The sequence below is a fragment of the Nomascus leucogenys genome, chromosome 2, assembly GCF_006542625.1.
Source record: "Nomascus leucogenys isolate Asia chromosome 2, Asia_NLE_v1, whole genome shotgun sequence".
Classification (NCBI taxonomy): Eukaryota; Metazoa; Chordata; class Mammalia; order Primates; family Hylobatidae; genus Nomascus; species Nomascus leucogenys.
In genome coordinates, this window is record NC_044382.1 from 86,267,073 (window position 1) to 86,289,867 (window position 22,795).

At 35.2% G+C, this 22,795-nt stretch overlaps 1 protein-coding gene across 2 annotated transcripts in view; it reads right to left on the reverse strand.

Moving 5' to 3' along the window:
* WDR41 (WD repeat domain 41) overlaps positions 1–22,795 on the reverse strand; it is a 58,472-nt gene that overhangs the window by 20,688 nt on the left and 14,989 nt on the right. For both annotated transcript variants that reach the window (XM_030800381.1, XM_003261499.4), the window contains exons 3-8: positions 15,872–15,920; positions 14,207–14,338; positions 10,157–10,219; positions 4,639–4,750; positions 2,083–2,145; positions 549–659 (exon numbers count right to left, since the gene is read on the reverse strand). In XM_030800381.1, the coding sequence (XP_030656241.1) occupies positions 549–659; positions 2,083–2,145; positions 4,639–4,750; positions 10,157–10,219; positions 14,207–14,338; positions 15,872–15,920 (530 nt within the window). The remainder of the gene's footprint in view (positions 1–548; positions 660–2,082; positions 2,146–4,638; positions 4,751–10,156; positions 10,220–14,206; positions 14,339–15,871; positions 15,921–22,795) is intronic.

The window sequence follows — 22,795 nt, forward strand, 5'->3', positions numbered from 1 at the left end:
TAGGATGTACGGCGAGTCAAAACCCCCACCACGAGGAAGGGAAGACCTGACCCATGTTCTGCAGACTTTTACTTTAGTTTGGTGTTATTCTTTGAGAGTCTTCAATCAGGATTACAACTGGCTTGAATCCTGCTCATTCTAGTCTAAGTGTATAACTTGCTATGTGATATTGTATGGTGTGGACAGCAAGACAAAAGGGCACATTTCCAATCTCTCTACAAAAGAGGAACTAGCCAGAAACAGCTGCCAAAAATGCTGAAACAGCCTGTGACGGTCATCCCACAGCTACCAAGCAGTGCCTGAGATCATTATGTTCTCCTCTATTTTCTTTTCTCTGCCTTACACTTCCTTGTCCCTAAATCTTAGACCTAGCAATCTAGGAAACTTGCTCAGCTCCACCAGCTAAAACTTCAGAGTAAAAGAGAATGACAATCCCATTATTTTAGTGACTTATTCTAGAATCCCAGAACAAAGCAAGGCTCGTGTTCAGAGCAGGTTGTGTTAACACGCACAAAATTGTACATAATAAATGTACACAATGAGCTTACCATTGACATTAATCAAGGAGAGAATATTATCCTGGTGATCAAGGAGGTGCTTAACTTCAAGAATATCCCATTCTAGTGATCCTTCTGTGGGTGCTACCAACCTGAAAATTACTAAATGAAAAAGACAGATAAAATTTTATTACAATGCTGTAAGAGGATAAAATACTACTCCTGCTCTAAAAACGAACATTTCATTAAGTGAAAAATACCTACCGTACTGAAAAACCCGTCTCCAAAAAAAAGCCTTATTCATACTACTTTAAACTATTTCTTTCAAAATGCTTGAGATGTTTGAGATGATCTACTAAAACCCATACTGAATGTGTCCTGAAGAACTCTCTTCCTTTACTGACTTTTCCAAACAGTGAAGCTCCCATTCTCTCTAGGGTTTCAATGGATGTCTGGCTATCTCAACTCACTCCCTCCCTAATCAGTGACTAGCCCACATCCCTCAATCACCTCCACCATCAGCTTTCTCTACTCATGTCCCCAGGCCAGTAAGCACTGCTACAGAATAAGCTGCAAATCCAAGTTTAACTTCAACTTAGTGAAGATGTAAGCAGTTTCTTTTTTAAAAAGCTTCTGATTCCTAGGCATATACCATTAAATTATAAATTCTCTGAGTATGTCTTATAATGTTTATATATCATGCAGTTCTTCTGACTATAGTAATGTTCAATGTGTTGCTTTACTCATTATCTGACTTTAACAAATACAGTTTCATTTAAACTAGTATAAATCCTAACTTTAATCAATACAGAAAACCCATAATAAAATCCACTGACGTGGATTCTATCAACATTTGCTAAACATTTATGTTCCAGGAACTCTAGGTACCAAATGTGAATAAGGCCCAGTCACAAATGCTCAGTCTAGAGTGGGAGAAGGACTTGTTTATAAACAGGCTTACCGTCAATGTACTGAGTGTTTTAAAAATACGCCACTGGACCAAGTGCTGTGGATGCTCAAAGATTAGGATGACTAACACCTGAGAAGTGACAAGTCTCAGAGATCGTGTCCTTTTCAAATTACGAAAGTATCTTTTCTTTCTCACATTTCTCTCTGGAAGATAGGTCATGCCTTGCTTCTTTCTGTGTCTCTGACAATATTTTACCAAACTACAAATCTCTAACCAGGTTATTTAATCCTGACAGCCACTCATATTCAAACTGTGGTTGTCAAAAGAAGGTTTTTCAGTCAATAGAAAAAGAGAACTCTTTCTGATACACACTGAACTTATGGGAAATTCTACTTTAGTTGGAATATTATGAAGTGATCTTGAGACTGGAATTTTGGAATAACAAGCAATATACTGTTTAACCAAGCTAACACACTGATTAAAAGACTCATAAGAAAAAGAAACCTGGCCTAACATCCTGAAAATATCTCAGTCTCTGTATCACTTCAACGATCCCAAGAAGCCAAGAGTGGGGCACATGCAGATGTCCCCTAAATAAAAAATTGCTTTAGTCCTTCCAGCATGTGTATACAATTCTCGTTCAAAATACACAAAAAGAAAAAAATTCATACTCACTCAGTTCTTTGCCAACTGCTGCCACAACACAGTTCTTAGGTATTTCAACCAAAGCACTAATACCTCCAAAAACATATAAAACAAAGGTCAAATTATTTTTCTCACAGATTATATCAGAAACAAAAACATTCTCAGTTTTATGTCAGTCGTTTTCCATAAAGAAGATAAAGCACACAGAACTAGCTCCACACACACTTCCTTGCTTGCCTACTCATGGAAAATGATTTTGTTAAATGTGGGTTTCTGAGACTTTTGGAAGACATTATTGATTTATTAAGAGCAGAATACGGGGTTGATTTTTTTTGTACTTTTTTTTACTATTGTGATAAAGTGGTAGATTCAGCAATTCACACTTATTTACCAGGGATCCCTTAAGATAATCACCATCAACCATTTACACGATGGCTAGCTCAAAAGTGACGTAAAACTGGGGTTTTCCTTCATGTAAACTTAAGAAGCCTGAGCAGGCTCCCTGGCACTGAATGAACTAGCCAACAGTCAGCAGCTAAGAAAGCAGCCTTCAAATAGCATGTTTGTGATCCATTAATATATGTACAAATTTTCTTCTATTATTGAAAGAATCAGATTCAACATTCTAACACATTTCACTTATTTAAGTAAAGAGGTCTGAGTACCTTTTCATAACCGAATAATGATTTTAGTGTAACCATAACTTCTACAAGGCATGTTACAATTTTGCTTCTGTCAGCACGAATAAAAGAGTTGATATATTAGAACCACCACGTGTTGGCAAAAAACAAACCTGTTTAATTTTTCCATTATGATATATATGTAATTTATAATATATATGCAAGTGTAGAAAATGGTCTAGTCATTTGCTTATCCTTCCCATCCATCAAAGGACTGACTGTTGTGATTTGGATAGTATTTCTGGCCAAGATTTTTCTCCACATAGGTGTATTTTAACAGTAGGTTTTGTATTTTTCCATGTACAAGGAGGAGGATATGGTGCTGCAAGGAAGGCAAAGGAGTGGTACAGAGAAGACAGAGGACATGGGAGAACAGCGGGGTGGGTAGCAAGAGAAGAATTCTAAATGCAGAAAACAGCTTGTTTAAAAATCTTTCACTAAATTATATGTGAAAATACTAGAAGCCCACCAATCCAGATGTAGCAACCTAATACTCAGAATCACAAAACATATTACTGGAAAGGACACGGGTGCCCTGTGTTTTAGTCCAGGGCTCCTTCCATTGTATCACATCGACTAAGATTATCTTTGCTTATTTCCAAACACAGAATAACTGCTTGTAAAAGCTCCACCAGTCCATAAATCAAGCAGGGCTTATGAAAGGACATCATGACATAAGGATCTAATAACACTATTAACAATCTGGCCTCCAGTAATTTGGAAAACCCAAATGATGAACAGCTCACCAATGGTAGCCCATGGCCTTCTCAAGGCTTTCCCATAGATACCCTCAAAGCCTTCTGTTAACTCTTGAGACACTGATAAACGGCAGTATTGTAATGATTTAATATATAGTACTTAAAGATAACTTGCAAAACAAAGGGAGACTGCAATAAGAGGTGGCTATTTCCAGGAACACACAGAAGATTCTTTTCAGCCCCAATTTCAACATTTTACAATATAACTTTACCAAAATAAAATTCATGAAAAACCACAGGCTAGTGAAAGAGAGAGAAAAATGAACATAAAGATACATAATTCATGATAATAGTAAACAGCGAAATATATTCTAGATTTGAGCAAGACTATTAGTAATCAAATGTTGAACCGAGTGGTTAAACTGTAAACCCTAGCAATGTACGGATTTAGTTTTCCTAAGTCATTATGTTTCTGATACTTTAAAATATCTATGTGGAGCTAAGCTAGCTCCTATTAGTAACTAAATTCAATTCACAGGGCTCCTGCTACCGTTGAAATGTCAACAACATGCACAATAATGTTCCTTCTAGGATACCCAGGCTCATTTGATTATTTTTAGAAATAACAATAGTTAGTGTGATTTCAAGGTTGTTATTAAAATCTACTCATTTAAATATTTTACTCTAAAAATAGATTTTATTTTTTAAGATCAACCTTGGTATCAAAAAGTCAAAACTGATTTGATTATTTTTTTTCTGTTGAAACCAAAAGCGTATGTACACAGAATTCTGAGAACATGAAACTTTATCAGTAAGCTTGCACATGTATGAACTTTTTGGTAAGGACAATTGTAAAAAGAGGTCATCCTTAGGCATTTATTCAAAGTTAATGACCCCACAAATGCTACTGTAAAGTTGTAAGGGTCTGCTTCTAGGTATCGGCGTGCTCACCAAACACAGTTCAGGAAAATAGCCCAAGAGCACTGGAAAAGGTTGTTCTTGAGTGGAGTCTTCTCCTCCCGATTCAGGATAAAAATATATTTTACACAACCCCGATCTGAATTGAATATGGCTACCTGTTATCTTCAGAACTGAAAAAGAAAAATCCCCTTTATTGACCTTTCTACTTATGGAAAGTCTCTCTGAAGATCTGCTGTGTCTTCTAGTCTGTTAATCAGAGTTCAAAATTACCTTGATTTGTTTTTTACCTGTATCAGAAAGGTGGCTAGTCTTACACAGGAGATCTAATTTTCGGTTCCACACACACAGGTCATTCCCACCAGAAAGCCAAACATCTAGTCTCTGAAGAACAGTTAAACACTGCAAAATTTATTTGAAATGTATATCAGGTTAGAAACTCAAGCAGTCATTGTTCAGTGGTTTAAAAATATATCCACAAGTTCTTAACCCCTTCCTTCACTAGGTGGAGCTTATTTCTCCTTAGTAGAGCATGTGGGCACTACTAAGTGACTAGCTTCTACCAAACAGAATCTGGCAAGAGGAATGGTGTGTGACTTACAAGACTAAGTCATAAAAGATACTGTGGCCTCCTCCTTGTTCTCTCTTGGATCACGTGCTCTAAGGTGAAGACACTAAAGCAGTCACATGGAGAAAGGTCCATGTAGCAAAGAGCTGAGGCTTCTGGGCAACAACCAGCACTAACTTGCCAAGCACGTACGTGAGCCTCCTGGGACGCAGCTCCTCCACCGCAGTCCGGCCTTCAGACAGCAGGAGCCTCAGGAGAGGCCCTGAGCCAGAACCACCCAGATAAGATGCTCTCTAGTCCTAATCACAAACACTGTGAGATGACAAATGTGTATTGTTTTTTGTTTTTTTTTGAGACGGAGTCTCGCTCTGTCGCCCAGGCTGGAGTGCAGTGGCACAATCTCGGCTCACTGCAAGCTCCGCCTCCCGGGTTCACGCCATTCTCCTGCCTCAGCCTCTCTGAGTAGCTGGGACTACAGGCGCCCGCCACCACGCCCGGCTAATTTTTTTTTTTTTTTTTAGTAGAGACGGGGTTTCACCGTGGTCTCGATCTCCTGACCTCGTGATCCGCCCGCCTCGGCCTCCCAAAGTGCTGGGATTACAAGCGTGAGCCACCGCACCTGGCCACAAATGTTTATTGTTTTAAGCCACTAAGTTTTGAGGTAATTTGTTACTGAGTAATAAATTACTAATACACAATTGCTTAAACTCCGTTTTAAATCAAACTGAAACTATGACCTTAGTTTCTCTGTATCTTTAGAATAAATAACACCCAAGTCTTCTCAATTCTATACATTTGGTAGACTCAGGAAAGTGAGTGTTTCAAGTACCATATAAGCCCTTTACCTTTAATAGTACTCTCCTCGCCCACTGACTCTGAGTCAGACAAGGGCAAGAGAGAGACAGAAGAACAGAAAATAAAAGGCAGAGCTTCTGGTAATCTTGCCTAGGCTGCTTTTAAAACTGTTGGATTAAAAAGAGTTGAAAATAACCAATGCAGTTTATATTTCTAGTGGTCCTACTCTGTCTAATCTCTGAATTTTTAATGCCAGTGTTTCATTTTTTATTGCCAAATAGTATTCCACTGTGTGGATATACATTGTGTTTATTCATCAGCTGATGGACATATAGGTTTCCATTTTTGACTATTATGAATAATGTTGCTATGAACAATCATGTACACATTTTTATATGAACTTACATTTTCATATCTCTTGGGGATATACCAAGGAGTAAGACTGCTGGGTCAAATGATAATTCTGTTTAAACTGTTTTCCAAGGTATTGTATCATTCTAGATCCCACCAGCAATGTATGAAGGTTACAATTGCTCCACATTCTTGCCAACACTTGTCTTTTAGATATTAGCCACTCTAGTATGTAGGAAATAGTATTTCACTGTGGCTTTGACTTGCATTTCTCTAATGACTAATGATGTTGAACCTCTTTTTCATGTGCTTATTTGCCATTTGTTTATCTTCTTTGGAGAAATTTCTTTCTTTCAAATCTTGTCTATTTTTAATTGGAGTATTTGCTTTTTTATTGAATTCTTCATATATTGTAGACACAATTCCCTTATCAGATATACAATTTGAAAATATTTTCTCCAATTCTGTATGTTGTCTTTTCACTTTGAAGCACAAAAACTTTTCATTCTGATGAGGTCCAATTTATCTTTTTTTGTTGTTGTTGATATGCTTCTGATACCATATTTAAGATACCTAGCCCAAGGTCACGAAGATGTACTCCTATATTTCTTCCAAGATTTTTGTAGTTTCAGCTCGTACATTTGGGTCTTTGACCCATTTTGAGTTGACTTTTGGATATGACATGCGGTAGGGATAAAATTTCATTATTTTGTATGTGGATGTCCAATTGACACAGCATCTTTTTTGAAGAGACTATTCTTTCTCCCATTAAAGGTTCTTGGCGTTCTTGTCAAAAAATCAATTGGCTATGTGAGACTTTACTTCTAGGCCTTTAATTCTGTTCCACTGATCTGCATGTCTATCATTATGCCAATACCACACTGTCTTGACTACTGTAGCTTCATATTAAGTTTTGAAATTGGGAAGTGTGTCTTGGAACTTTGTTTTTCCATTTTAAGATTGTTTCGGCTATTCTGGGTCCCTTGCACTCCCATATGAATTTTAGGATCAGCTTGTAAATTTCTCAAAACAAAACAAAACAAAAAAAAACAAGCCAGCTACAATTTTGATAAAGATTGGCTTCAACCTGTAGATCAACATGGGTAGTGGTGGAATCATAACAATAGTAAATCTGATCCATGCACTCAGGATGTCTTTCCATTTATTTAGATCTTTAATAATTTTCAACAATGTTTTGTAGTTTTTGGTATATAAGTTTCATACTACTTCAAATTTCTTTTAATAGTGATGGGGTATTGCTATGTTGGCCAGGTTAGTCGTGAACTCCTGACCTCAAGCAATCCTCCCACCTTGGCCTCCCAAAGTGCTAGGATTATAGGCATAAGCCACCCCACCCAGACTAAATCTATTTCTGAGTATTTTATTCTTTTGGATGCTGCTGTAAATGGAATTGTTTCTTAATTTTTGGAATGTTCATTGCTAGTGAATAGAAATACAATTGATTTTTGTGTGTTGATATTATATCCTGAAACCTTGCTAAATCCATTTACTAGCCTCAATAGTTTGGTTGTGGACTTAGGATTTTCTATATACACAAGATTATGTCATTTGGGAATAGAGATAGTTTTATTTCTTCCTTTCCAATATGGATGTCATTTATCTTTTTTATTGTCCAACTGCCCTGGCTAGAACCTCCAGTACAATGTTAAACAGATGTGCTGAGAGCAGACATCCTTATCTTGTGCCTGATCTTTGGGGGAAATTATTTGTCTTTCACCATTTTTTAAAATTTTTATTTTATTAGTTTTTTTGAGACAGGGTCTTGCTCTATCGCCCAGGCTACAGTGCAGTGGCACAAGTACAACTCACTGCAGCCTCGATCTCCTGGACTCAAGCAATCCTTCCACCTCAGCCTCCCAAATAACTGGGATTACAGACATGTGCCACCAGGCCTGGCTAATTTTTCTTCCTTTTTTTTTTGTAGAGAAGAAGTTTCACCATGTTGCTCAGGCTGGTCTTGAACTCCTGAGCTCAAGCAATCCACCCACCTTGGTCTCCCAAAGTGCTGGGATTGCAGGCATGAACCACCACACCCAGCCTAGCCTTTCACCATTAATACGAAATTAGCCTTGAGATTTTCACAGAAGCCCTTTATTAGGTTGAGGAAATTCTCATCTATTCCTAGTTTGCTGAGTATTTTTATCATGAAAGGGTGCTGGAGTTTGTCAAATGCTTTCGCTGTTTCTATTGAGATGATCCTGTGGTTTTTGTCCTTTATTCTTACTATGGTGCATTTCACTGATGAATTTTCAGATGTTAAACTAAGCTCATATTCCAGGGATAAATCTCGCTTGGTCATGGCGTATAATTCTTTTTAGATGTTGCTGAATTTGGTTTGATAGTATTTTGTTGAGGATAATATATGTTTTTGTTACTTAACGTTTTACCACTAGCATTTTCCTCTTTTAATATTCTTCTGAAATATAAATTTTAGTATATATATCTACCATAATGTATTTTCTTATAAGACATTTAGGGCACTTCCAATCATCCATTTATAAAAATGTATTTGTAGTACACATTTCTGTTCATAAATTTCTGCCCTATTTTCTGATTATTTCCTTTAAAGAGTTTTCTAGAATGATCACTGGATTAATGCCTATAATAATTTATTTAGATTCATTCATAATGCCAAACTACCTTCCGGGAAGATCATATCAATTTATAGTCTCAATATGCAATAAAATGCCAATTTCACTATCTCCTTGCTAACATCAACCCTTATAAAAAATTTTGCTAGTTCAAAAAATAAATGATAGTATTTCTCATATTAGGGATATAAATTTCTTGGATAAACTATCTATTCAAGAACAACTGAACCACTAAACTAAATGAGTGCAATGCTATTTTTTAACAATTTTTATGTGAAACAGGATCACAGCAGGAGAAAAACACAAATATCTAGCTGACTCACATTACAGTAAAACCCCTTTTAAAACTACTTTCACTATATTGGAATAAGATACTTTTTTAGTGACCAGTTCCTATAACCAGTTCATAACACAGTTTACCAAACGGAATTTCCCCCAAATGCATTAAATTTTTTTCTCTTTCTTTGTTCCTTCTTAATGACCTTAGTTTTTCAGAGAGCAAGAATATTTTTAAAGGAATGTAAAAGGCGCATCATTTCAGGTCACATATAGATATTTTAATCAAATCAATACTTTAATGACTTCTTTAAAAATCCACTGTTAAGTTAGATAAAAGTATATATAGTACATGGCATTTTCTTCCCCTGAAACTTGACTAAGTTGATATTTTGAACAGCACAGTGCCATGAGACGGCTACCAGAGATTCTGCCTTTGTGGGAAAAAATGAACTATTCTAACTATTGGCACACAGCAATTCTTTTTACATTAAGAAAAAAAAGAAACAAAACAGCTCCAATATGGAGGTCAGTTATCCCTAAAGTAAATGAGGGAACATCTACTACTACTACTATCTTTTCCAAAACTTGCTTACATTACTAAAAAACAGTGGCACTTTCTCTGAACACTTATTTCTGTAGGAATCACAAGCAACCAAGTCTTATCTATGTTTGTTTCTTTAAAATGTAGCAGAGCTTCTGTCATATCATAAGCCCCAATAAATAATTGTTTGTAAAAGGAAAAAACCTAACAGTAGCAGCAAATTAGCTATGTAAGATTTTTAGTTTTGAAACTAAGTAACTGACATGTCTTGCTTTTGTGACCTTAGAGAAGGCAGAGGTCACGGGACAAATAACTCTATATTTTAAATTCAAAGTATAAAGAAAACAGACCAGCTACTATTATGGTCATTCTGCAAGTAATATCTCTTCCTAGAATTACCTACAAAAAACATACCGGGTACTACCTTTTTTCCTTATCTTGCTATTGGAATTATCCCTTGCTCTAATTTCAAATTGAAACATTCTAACACTTAATACATGTGCTCTCAAAAATCTGATCTTACACGAAGCAAATGACTACAAGTGTGTGGGAAGAAATAATTCATTAAGACCCACAAAAGTAATTTCGTCTAACTTTTTAAACCATGTCTTCTGAGACAAAAATAGATTGCCATAAAAACTCATATTTACTTAAGATTTTACCTTTACAGTAGACTGGAAGCATGATATTCTCTGAACTTGTCTGGCAGTATCACCATCCCACACCTAAATTTATGTTAAGAAATAATTTCTAAACAGAATTTTAAAATCTTAATTATAACTTTTCTAATTAACAATTAAGCCACAAATGTTAAGCAGTTAGAAAATCTTTAAATCAAACATAAAATACTTAGCGTTTATACCACCACAAAAATGAATTCATATAGTGAGTTATCAACTTAGCAAAGCAGGCTTATGATCTAAAATAAGTTTGAGGTAAATTTTACTATCAAATTATTTGAAAATGACAACATAATGAATGGTCTGAAGTACTCAATCTTTACAAGCACTAAATATTCCAACTGTTTAAAGTTTATTCTCCAGAATAGCCTATCGTAATCTAATAAGCATAAAGTACTTATACCAAAAATTATCATGTCCATTAATATTTACTGAAAGCTCCCTATAATGTGGATAGCATGATTTACTACTGTTATCTTGATTCGAGAAGACACTAACAGTGTATTACTGTTACCTGTATATGTATTTAATATAATCAGAGGGCCTCTCATAAAACATCCAAGTTCAGTTTGACTTAAGAAGCACAGTGATTTTCAAACTTTTACACCATTTCCTATAGTAAGAAATACATTTTACACCATGTCTGAAAACACATTTACATACATGTACTATGTATACAAATGTATATGCATGTATTAAAAATTGAAACCAATTTCACAAACTAGTTAACCTTATCATGGCCAATGCCTTTTGTTATATTTTTATTATACAGATGTGCCTTGACTTAAAGTACAGTTATGTACCACAATAAACCCATTCTAAGTGGAAAATATCCTAAGTCAAAATGCATTTAACACATCTATCGAACATCATAGCTTAGCCTGGCCTAACTTATATGTGCTTAGAACACTTACATAAGCCTATAGTTCAGCAAAAAAAAAGTCATCTGGCGACAACGTACACTGTAGGGTAAGGCTGTTTACCCTTGTGATCTCATAGCTGACCAGGAGCTGCGGCTCCAGGCTGCTGCTGCCCAGCACTAGGAAAGACTATCGTCCCATGTATCACTAGTGTGAGAAAATATCAGACTTCAGAATTCAAAGTACAGTTTCTACTTAATGCACCTCCCTTTCACACCATCATAAAATTGAAAAACTGTAAGTCAAACCACCCTAGGTCGGGGACCATCTATATTCTATGTCATGCTTTAGATGGAGCTAGATTATCATGAGAATTACATTTTATGTATATAACACACTAAACAAACTGCTAGCATATAAAAAATGCTCCCAGTAATTAGGAAATGTTTTCTGGCCTTATATTAACCAGAATTCTAGTAGTATCTCACAGCCTTTTCACTTATTTCACTATTCGCAAGCAGAACATTTAATATTCAGTAACTTGAGCTCTTAAGGCTATCACTTTAAAAAATTATCTACCTTCAGTATTTAATTAAGGAAGTTAGTTTTTACAGGTTGGGTATCCCTTATCCAAAATGCTTAACACCAGAAGTGTTTCTGATTTGTTTTGGATTTTGGAATATGTGCATATACCTAATGAGTTATCTTGGGGACAGAACCCAAGTCTAAACACAAAATTCATTTATTTTTCATATACACCTTATACATATAGCCTGAAGGTAGTTTTATACAATATTTTTGGTAATTTTGTGCATTAAACAAAATTTTGACTGTAACCTGTCACATGATGTCAGGTATAAAATTTTCCACTTGTGGCATCACATCAGTGCTTAAAGGGTCTTGGATTTTGAAGCATTTCAGATTTTGGATTTTCAGATTAGGGATGCTCAAACTGTAGTGAAAACCCAAGCAGAGTAAATTTAGAATTCATCTGGGTAAGACAGACTGCCAAATAAGCAGCCTAGAATTTTTTTCTAACAACAAAAATCATTTAGCAAAGGAAATGAGTCCATACTATCATTTATAGGTAAAATTCATAGTGACACTGTACCAGCTACTAACTTCTGTATATAATTTTAATCACTGCCTCAAAATATTGTTATAGTGTCTTAGGAGTGATCTAATATAGTATTTTAAATTCTATTTTTGCAAAGATTACACTGATACTGAAAAAGAGAGCTTTATTCCATATTTGCCTCTACAGAGTAGTAATAAAGCAGCTCTGACCTAACCATCTGAGTGAATTTTATGCCTTTGTTTATGTTGTATTGTAATCACACACAAACATACACATAATATGTGTGTATGTATATATGTATGTATGTATGTATATAGAGTTTATCCCCATTTAAACCTTCTTTGACATTTTTTCAGCTATAAACAATCTGTCTAGAAAGCACTTCAGCTGATGAACCCACTTGAAGCATGTTAAAGTCTATATCTTGGTTCTATAAGAGCCTAAGAAACACCTATACGTTTAGGCTTACTCCAAAACTTCACCAATGCTTGAAACTGTTTAAACAGAACTTTCAGGTAAGCATATACTTTTAAAAATTAATACGACCAGAGACAGTGGCTCATGCCAGTAATCCCAGCACTTTGGGATGCCAAGGCGGGCTGATCACGAAGTCAGGAGTTCGAGGCCAGCCTGGCCAATATGGTGAAACCCTGTCTCTACTAAAAATACAAAAAAATTAGCTGGATGTGGTGGCACGCGCCTGTAGTCCCAGCTACTTGGGTGGCTGAGGCAGAAGAATCACTTGAATCTGGGAGGTGGAGGCTGCAGTGAGTCTAGATTGTGCTACTGCACTCCAACTTGGGCAACAGTGAGAATCCGTCTCAAAAAAAAAAAAAAAATTAATCTGACAACTTCTTTTAAAAAAATAAAAGTAATGAAAGACAACAGTTATCCACAGCATTTGACTCTGGGCTTCACCAAGCCAATTCTTCATACAGGGGTATTAAAGGGCTGAGTTGGTTTACAGAAAACATTTTATGAAGTGCAGTGGTTCGGGACTCTGACTCTGCAGTCAGACTTGCCAGTTCTGCCCTACACTGGCTGTGTGCCTTGGGAAAGTTACTTAGCCTCTGTATGACTCTATTTTTTCATCTGTAAATAAGAATAATTAAAAATAAGGCCAGGCACAGTGGCTCACGCCTATAATCCCAGCATTTTGGGAGGCCAAGGTGGGTGGATCACCTGAGGTCAGGAGTTCGAGACCAGCCTGACCAACATAGTGAAACCCCATCTCTACTAAAAACACAAAATTACCTGTGCGTGGTGGCACAGGCCTGTAATCCCAGCTAATCGGGAGGCTGAAGCAGGAGAATCGCTTGAACCCAGGAGGCAGAGGTTACAGTGAGTAAAGATCACGCCATTGCACTCCAGCCTGGGCAATAAGAGCGAAACTCCGTCTCAAAAAAAAAAAAAAAAAAAAAAAAGAATAATTAAAAATACCTATGTCAAATGGCTAATTTTAAAGATTAAATGAGTTAATATATGGAAAACAATTAGAACAATGCCTGTTACACATAAGCACTTTACTATTGCTATTCCATCTCAACTTTTTACCTGAAAGTATGGGTAAAGAAAAAGTAATTTTACTTTTATAAAATTGTTTTTAATTATTAAATATTAAACACTGAACAAACAGTAATTCACTTTTCTATCAGACTCAGATGCTCAAAAGATTTTTATGGGTTGGGACCATTTGGTTTCTTCTGCTGTACAGTGGGAAAAAAAAATGTAAATTATCCTCCAGTCCAACTCATCGTTGTTTCCCTAAATTGAAAAGCAAATTGAGATAGTAAAATAAATTATTTTTAAGTCCACATTCTCCCATTTCATCAATTTTATACAACCTGATAGAGTGACTCTGGAAAGAACAGCAACAGTCATGGAGTTTCCATCAATAACAAGCCTTAACCTCCTATTTCCAGTCTAATACTTTTCAGATACCTAATAAACGGTATCTTGTAAGTAACAGAACAAAAATCATTTTTGCTATAACAAGAATATACAGACATGACCCTATCAGCTAAAGACTAATAATGTATGTAGTGGCTCCTTAGGCCACTATAGCTTGTTCATTTCTTCCAGATTAAAGGATACAATAACTGTTCTATCAGCAGAGGCTGTCAAGATGAGTTGATTTTTTTCTTCAAAAGATTCCAAGGAAGGAAATGTAATAATAGCTGTTATCTTTTGAGTGTGTCCATTCAGTTCTAAAAGTTTTTCCCCTGTCTGAAATACCAATAAAAATGTTAATAGGCTTAGGTTTCACAATTTAGATAATCATAAATGACAACATTAAGTAGAACTGCCATACAGAAGATACATATACATTCCATTTAAAATTACTTATTCAGAATTTAACTTAAGCAATCACACAGAATCTAAACAAGCGCTGAAGGTATAGCCATAAATAGTTTTATTTTCTAATACAAAATGCTAATTTTTAGTATATTTTTATAGAAAATTGAGTATTCTTTTTTATAAATTTAAAAATATAATTGTGTAAATTAAGCATAAAAACATCAGTAACTTAGTTTGCAGGAAAAAATATGGAGTCCTCATTGTCCAAGTATTTGCTATTTAAGTCTCCACAGTTATAAGGTCATAGAAGAAAATAAAAGTCACCATAACAACTGTGTATGTACCTACACACACATAAGTATATATATCCACTCATTTATTAACCACTTAGAAAGTTAGTCTCCACTCCATCGTTATTTAACACCAATATCTATTCCTACCCATCCAACGTCTTCATCCATCAGTCTCTCACTAATTTACCAAGTAGTAAACATGCAAAAATACAATGTAAATGGCAAATCTTTCCACGATTGCAAGACTTCATGAATGTGGTGAAAATAATACTAAAGAACTGCTTTTATCACAGGCAAAGCCATTGAAAAATAAAGATCTGACACAGTCAGACTAGATAACAATCCAAAATAAAGGTGAGAGAAAGATACTTCAAAAAAGAATAATTTGAGTAACAAATGATCAGGAAGGGAGGCTCTGAAGAAACTGGTGAAGCCTTAAGTATTTATTAAAAAAAAAAGTCCTTTGTAATATTAAGTCAAACATGAGAAAAATGTTACATTATGCTATTATGCAATGTTGAAAGAAAACTTGTGTGTCTCACAAAAATCAACACAATTCATTTATTCATTTTGGAAGTCAGGGCATAGCTACTGATAACCTAAATTTTGTTAAATAAGATTAAAATTTTGTATTTTTTGAATTTTCATACTTTGGCATTTGTTTCTTAGGAAAAAACTTTTTTTTTTTTTTTTTTTTTTTTTTTTGAGACAGTCTTGCTGTGTCACCCAGGCTGGAGTGCAGTGGCATGATCTCGGCTCACTGCAACCTCAGTCCCCTGAGTAACTGGGATTACAGGCGTGCGCCACTATGCCCAGCTGATTTCTAGTATTTTTAGTAGAGATGGGGTCTTGCTATGTTGGCCAAGCTGTTCTCAAACTCCTGGCCCCAAGTTATCCGTTTGCCTTGGCCTCCCAAAGTGCTGGGATTACAGGCACGAGCCACCACACCCGGCTGGAAAAAAAATCTTAATTTAAAAAAACTTTCCCTCTTCATTATGAAATACTAGTCCCCACTGTATATGGATTTATCCTAATTAGCTCTTTTCAAATATTAATGTGTCAATTAACAGTGATATGCAAATGTATCCCCAGATAGTATTTATACGAATACATACTCAACTACATCATCATATCTTTATTACACAATCCACACATAATCAATACACACCTGGGCATTCCACACAACTACAATTCCATCATCACCAGCAGATGCAAATCTGGTTAGGGAGAAAGGGTCAAGAAAAAAAAAAAATCACTGGTGACATTTAATTACTAAGATTAAGAATTATCAAACCTTATTAGTGGTATTTTGACTAATATTAACAAAGATCAAGTTATTTCAGCTAATTTAAGAAACACATTCCAGGTTCTGTACCAGGTATGGAAGATCAAAAGATAAATAAGACATTTGTAAGTTTACAAAGAATAACCCGCTAGAAATGTAAAAATAATCTTTAAAGTCCTTCTTTGCTTTAAAATTCTATGATTTTAAGAAATCCCTGACTTAAGTGAAATGAAACCAAGCTGAGAAGTGCCTTCAGTGACAGGAAGTGTTATTCCAGGGGTGGAACTGATTACGATGTTAGATAAATTCATTACTTCTATTATTCTCTCTGTAAATAATTATTATTTAAAGTCAAGATCTCTCCTTTGCTCAGCTCAACTCCTTAGTCTTTCCACATAAATGCTTTGTTCTTGGTTTGGAAGGTTTGAGGATTTTTAGGGTTTTTTTGTTGTTTTTTAGTGAAGATGCTTGAAATGCAGAGGTAAAGTTTGTCTCATGGCACGAAAAAAGGGCTGTGATAGTCTGCTATAGCTTCTCCTTTTTACACCCCATTCACCACATACACAGGGACAATCACCAAATTCTGTAGAGTAGAAGATATTCTGAACACAAACACTATCAAGAGGAATAACCTGTCATACAGGATTATTCATCATCATATTATACTAAAATTCACCATCTTATTATACTAACCCAACAAAGTAGTATACAATATCACATCGTAAGCATGTCAAATAATTTATTGTTAATGTCATACACAAGTTTGTAAATAATTTTTAATGACTCAGAATCAATTTAAAGTTGTCCCCATAATATTGCTTTCACTCAAATTCAGGGTTTTTTTTTTTTTTTCAGTATGAGAGAAAGAAGTGATGTTAAAAAGAGTCAGCTATGACTGACATATAACTGGCCCCTTATAATTAACAGATGCTATGTGAGCATCTGTTCTAATGGATTTTTACCCCTTTATGAGATAACAAAATCCCACTACTTCAGTCATGAAATACTTTCCTTAACACTCCAAATTGAGTTTCATGTTCAAATTTCTTATCTTCAGTTTCAAAGTTCAGTGCCTTCACTGGCTCAGACAACTCCAATACAGTTCTTATTTCAAAACCCTTTGAGTACATCTACTACTGGTAGAACTAAGATTATTCAGGAGATATGAAATTGATCAATTACAGTCTGACAGTCTTTTAATAATCTTTAAATACAGAACTACCTATCTTTTTAATGGAAAGGGCCTTTTAAATTTAGTAACTAGCTAAAAATCGGAGTTATTTTTAAATCCACGCCTATCATTTATTCTTATTTTAAAATGTAACATATAAAAGATCTGGAGATTAAAAAGAAAATGATCATTTTTAAAATAAAAATAGATTTCCTATGCTTAATTATCTACATTTTCTCAATCAGATTAGTAAATAGTACCTTGAATATCAAAAATAGTTGCTGGAAATAAATCTTTAGCAGCTTATGTTTCTGGGCCTATTGATTTCTTTTTATTTGTATAGTGATGGTGGGGAGGGCAGGACTCAAGGTCTTAAGCGTTCTTTGGTATAAAACATCAACTTCTATTGATTCTTTAAACTCTTAAAATTGCATTTAAAGACAGCAAGTTTAAAATACATACTTTTTTTCTAACCCTAATTTTTAACTTCTTATGATTGTTTTGTTTGACTTTCACGAGTTCACAATGAGAGATGACTGAGAACAGCTGAGAGTTTAGAAATGGGATATAGAGCATTTAACCTCAAACTTTAATTCAATCAGTAGGGAACAAAAGTTAAATCTAAATAAGGCTCAACAGTAATGCCTGAAATCACAGTCAATTTTTTATTGCTCCAAGGTCAGTTACCTGGTTGGTAGATTATTCAGGCCTTCTATTCTTATATATATTCTACTGCTACCATTTTTTTTTTTTTTTTTGCCATTTCAGTATTTATTATTACCTCCCCTAAAGAGGAAACATTAAGCTTTAAAATACAAACCAGTATAACTTTGATACATATTAGTACCTGTCATAAAAAAACTAATAAAGGGTTGAGATATCATTCACAAATTACAATTATCCAACCTATTATGATGGATAACAAAAAATCAGCTATACTTTATCAGTTTATCTTAAACTAAATCCTAGACAGTCAAGCATACACTTCAACCATCTCCAAATAAGAAATGGAAATACAACCCAAGAATTCCTAATTGTAAGGTATAGTGTAACTGCTGAAAAGAAGTAATGAACTATAAAATAAAAAAGGGATTAAAATGTCAATAAGGTTTAAGCTATTCTATCCAATGGAAGAATAGTAATATTGCCAGATGACATTTTACATACTAATTTTTAAAAACACTCTAAAGTAATAGAAAGCAAAAACTTAAGTCTAAAGATAAGATATTGAGAGAAACGTTTCTTTACCGATTAGCAAAAAAATGTATTCAGTGTGATTCCGTGCTAGGAGTTAGGGAAATGTCAAGACACCTTACATGTGGTTCTTGCTTTGAGATCTTAAAACTTAATGATTGTTTAGAAATGTACCGTATTTCATCAAATCTAAGACACTCTTATTTTATTTACCATTAAGGAAAACATACTGCCAATTACAATTGAAAGACACAATTATATGATGTGTCCACATTTTAGAGATGTCAAAATAGAAAAAAATATGCTTCTTAGAATCATGAACTCTAAAAATTACCATATTTATTGATCTTTATCTTTATAACATGGCACTTGCCAGTCTAATGAATCTCTGATTATCTCTGGCAGGTTTTAAGTGCTAAAGAAATGCTTGTTGAATGAATAAATGAATGCATAAGCAAACATTTAAGTGTTCAAGGGCTCTGTGAAATAGATTCATTAATGACGGTAATGTAACCTTATATTTTCCTTTTATCATAATTAATGTAAATATACTACCACAAAAAATAGAAACTTAAAAATTTAAAACCCAGACTCCCTACCACACAAAAATAAATTTCTATATTTTTTCATATTCCTGTCCAATTCTTATCCATATACTTCAGGGTTTTTTTTTTTTTTTTAACTTAAAACCAAGTCCAAGATCACACCACTGCACTCCAGACTGGACAACAGAGCAAGACTCCATCTCAAAAAAACCACAAAAAACAGAAAAACAAAAAAAACCCAAGTCATTAAAAATACTCCTTGAGACTACACAATTAAATGACTAAGCAAAAATTATATTCATGAAAAACAAGTTCAAGGTGAAACATGGTTTAACAAAGACCTATGGCAGACCTCCTAGAATGTTCCATCCTCTCATCCCCTAATTACGAGAACTAAATTTATTATGATAGTCCGTAAGTCACTCGGTCATTCAATACTTACTAAGCACTAACTACATAGATGCTTAAACCTGAGAATAAAGATCAAGAGATTGTTCTTGCCATTCAAGAACTCACAGTCCAACATTACTATGTGATGCTATAGGGTCCAGATCACGAGTCCTTAGAGAATTCTCACAACCATCTTAATGTATAAAAATAATTCCCTCTAAACACCTTCTCTTTGAACATCTCTGAGAAAGAATTCTCTCGTTCCTTCCAACAGTGGGCTGAAACTACAGCAAAGCTTAATAAACATTTGTAAAAAATAAATTGTTTTCACAATAATTCTTATGTCCAATAGCTAAATGCTCATTTAATAGTTCTCACTTATGTGAAGCCCTTTCAACTAAGTGAAGGTCCCAAAAATTCAAATGTTACCTTAAAGGACATAAAAAGTATATAGTCCATACACCTGAACCATAAATCTTCCTGTATTCAATGTCTACATAAGTCACTGAAAAAATAAAAATATTAATACGACATTATTATGGCAGTACAGGCACCCCAGTGGTTAACTTTCCACCTAACCTGCAAGTACTTTCTAATGCATGATAAAACTAAAATACTATACGGTTTCCATGGTCATCTCATCATTTTTTTTTTACAGTAAGATGCAGGATCTAAATAAGGTCTATACAGCACAATTGCTTGATATATCTCTAAAGTCTCTTTTATTCTATGGTTTTGTTCTCCATCTTTTTTTCCTTGCAATCTTTTTGTTGAAAAAAGTTGTCTCTCTTCAACCAAAATGTCTATCAATGATAGACTGGATTAAGAAAATGTGGCACATATACACCATGGAATACTATGCAGCCATAAAAAAGGGATGAGTTCACGTCCTTTGTAGGGACATGGATGAAACTGGAAACCATCATTCTCAGCAAACTATCGCCAAAGACAAAAAACCAAACACCACTTGTTCTCACTCATAGGTGGGAATTGAACAATGAGAACACTTGGACACAGGAAGGGGAACATCACACACTGGAGCCTGTCGTGGGGTGGCGGGTGGGGGAAGGGATAGCACTAGGAGATATACCTAATGTAAATGACAAGTTAATGGGTACAGCACACCAACATGGCACATGGATACATATATAACAAACCTGCATGTTATGCACATGTACCCTAGTTGTCTCTCTTGTAGAATTCTCACAGCCCAGATTTTGCTGACTACTTTCCTGTGTTGTCATCTAACATGCACCTCTGTATTCTGTATTTTTAGTAAACTGATAGTTAAATCTACAGACGTAATCCGATTCAAACTTGACTCTTTGGTAAGACCAATTCATAAGCAGTTTGTATACTCCATTAGGAAACAAATTTCTGGCAGTCATTTGTGTGTGTGTGTGATGTTAACACCCATCAATAATCACTGTCTGAAGTCATTATTACATTTACAATAAAATAACATTGAAAAAATGCTGCTAAGGGTATCAGTTATGGAAGACCAAATAAATGAAATGAAGTGAGAAGAGAAATTTAGAGAAAAAAGAAAAGAAACGAACAAAGCCTCCAAGAAATACAGGACTGTGTGAAAAGACCAAATCTACATCTGACTGGTGTACCTGAAAGTGACAGGGAGAATGGAACCAAGTTGGAAAGCACTCTGCAGGATATTGTACAGGAGAACTTCCCCAATCTAGCAAGGCAGGCCAACATTCAAATTCAAGAAATACAGAGAATGCCACAAAGACACTCCTCAAGAAGAGCAACTCCAAGACACATAATTGTCAGATTCACCAAAATTGAAATGAAGGAAAAAATGTTAAGGGCAGCCAGAGAGAAAGGTCGGGTTACCCACAAAGAGAAGCCCATCAGACTAACAGCTGATCTCTCGGCAGAAACTCTACAAGCCAGAAGAGAGTGGGGGCCGATATTCAACATTCTTAAAGAAAAGAATTTTCAACCCAGAATTTCATATCCAGCCCAACTAAGCTTCGTAAGTGAAGGAGAAATAAAATACTTTACAGACAAGGAAATGCTGAGACATTTTGTCACCACCAGGCCTGCCCTAAAAGAGCTCCTGAAGGAAGCACTAAACATGGAAAGGAACAACCGATACCAGCCACTGCAAAAACATGCCAAATTGTAAAGACCATTGAGGCTAGGAAGAAACTGCATCAACTAATGAGCAAAATAACCAGCTAACATCATAATGTAAGGATAAAATTCACACAGAACAATACTAACCTTAAATGTAAATGGGCTAAATGCTCCAATTAAAAGACACAGACTGGCAAATTGGATAAAGAGTCAAGACCCATCAGTGTGCTGTATTCAGGAAACCCATCTCACATGCAGAGACACACATAGGCTCAAAATAAAGGGATGGAGGAAGATCTACCAAGCAAATGGAAAACAAAAAAAGGCAGGGGTTGCAATCCTAGTCTCTGATAAAACAGACTTTAAACCAACAAAGATCAAAAGAGACAAAGAAGGCCATTACATAATGGTAAAGGGATCAATTCACAAGAAGAGCTAACTATCCTAAATATATATGCACCCAATACAGGAGCAACCAGATTCATAAAGCAAGTCCTTAGAGACCTAGAAAGAGACTTAGACTCCCACACAATAATAATGGGAGACATTCTTTTTTTTTTTTTTTTTTTTTTTTTTTTGAGATGGAGTCTCGCTCTGTCGCCCAGGCTGGAGTGCAGTGGCGCAATCTCAGCTCACTGCAAGCTCCGCCTCCCAGGTTCACGCCATTCAATAATGGGAGACTTTAACACCCTACTGTCAACATTAGAGTGATCAACGAGACAGAAAGTTAACAAGGATATCCAGAAATTGAACTCAGCTCTGCACAAAGTGGACCTAATAGACATCTACAGAACTCTCCACCCCCAAATCAACAGAATATACATTCTTCTCAGCACCACATTGCACTTATTCCAAAATTGACCACATAGTTGGAAGTAAAGCTCTCCTCAGCAAATGTAAAAGAACAGAAATTATAACAAACTGTCTCTCAGACCACAGTGCAATCAAACTAGAACTCAGGATTAAGAAACTCACTCAAAACCGCTCAACTACATGGAAACTGAACAACCTGCTCCTGAATGACTACTGGGTACATAACAAAATGAAGGCAGAAATAAAGATGTTCTTTGAAACCAACGAGAACAAAGACACAACATACCAGAATCTCTGGGACACATTCAAAGCAGTGTGTAGAGGGAAATTTATAGCACTAAATGCCCACAAGAGAAAGCAGGAAAGATCCAAAATTGACACCCTAACATCACAATTAAAAGAACTAGAGAAGCAAGAGCAAACACATTCAAAAGCTAGCAGAAGGCAAGAAACAACTAAGATCAGAGCAGAACTGAAGGAAATAGAGACACAAAAAACCCTTCAAAAAATCAATGAATCCAGCAGCTAGTTTTTTGAAAAGATCAAGAAAAGTGATGGACCGCTAGCAAGACTAATAAAGAAGAAAAGAGAGAAGAA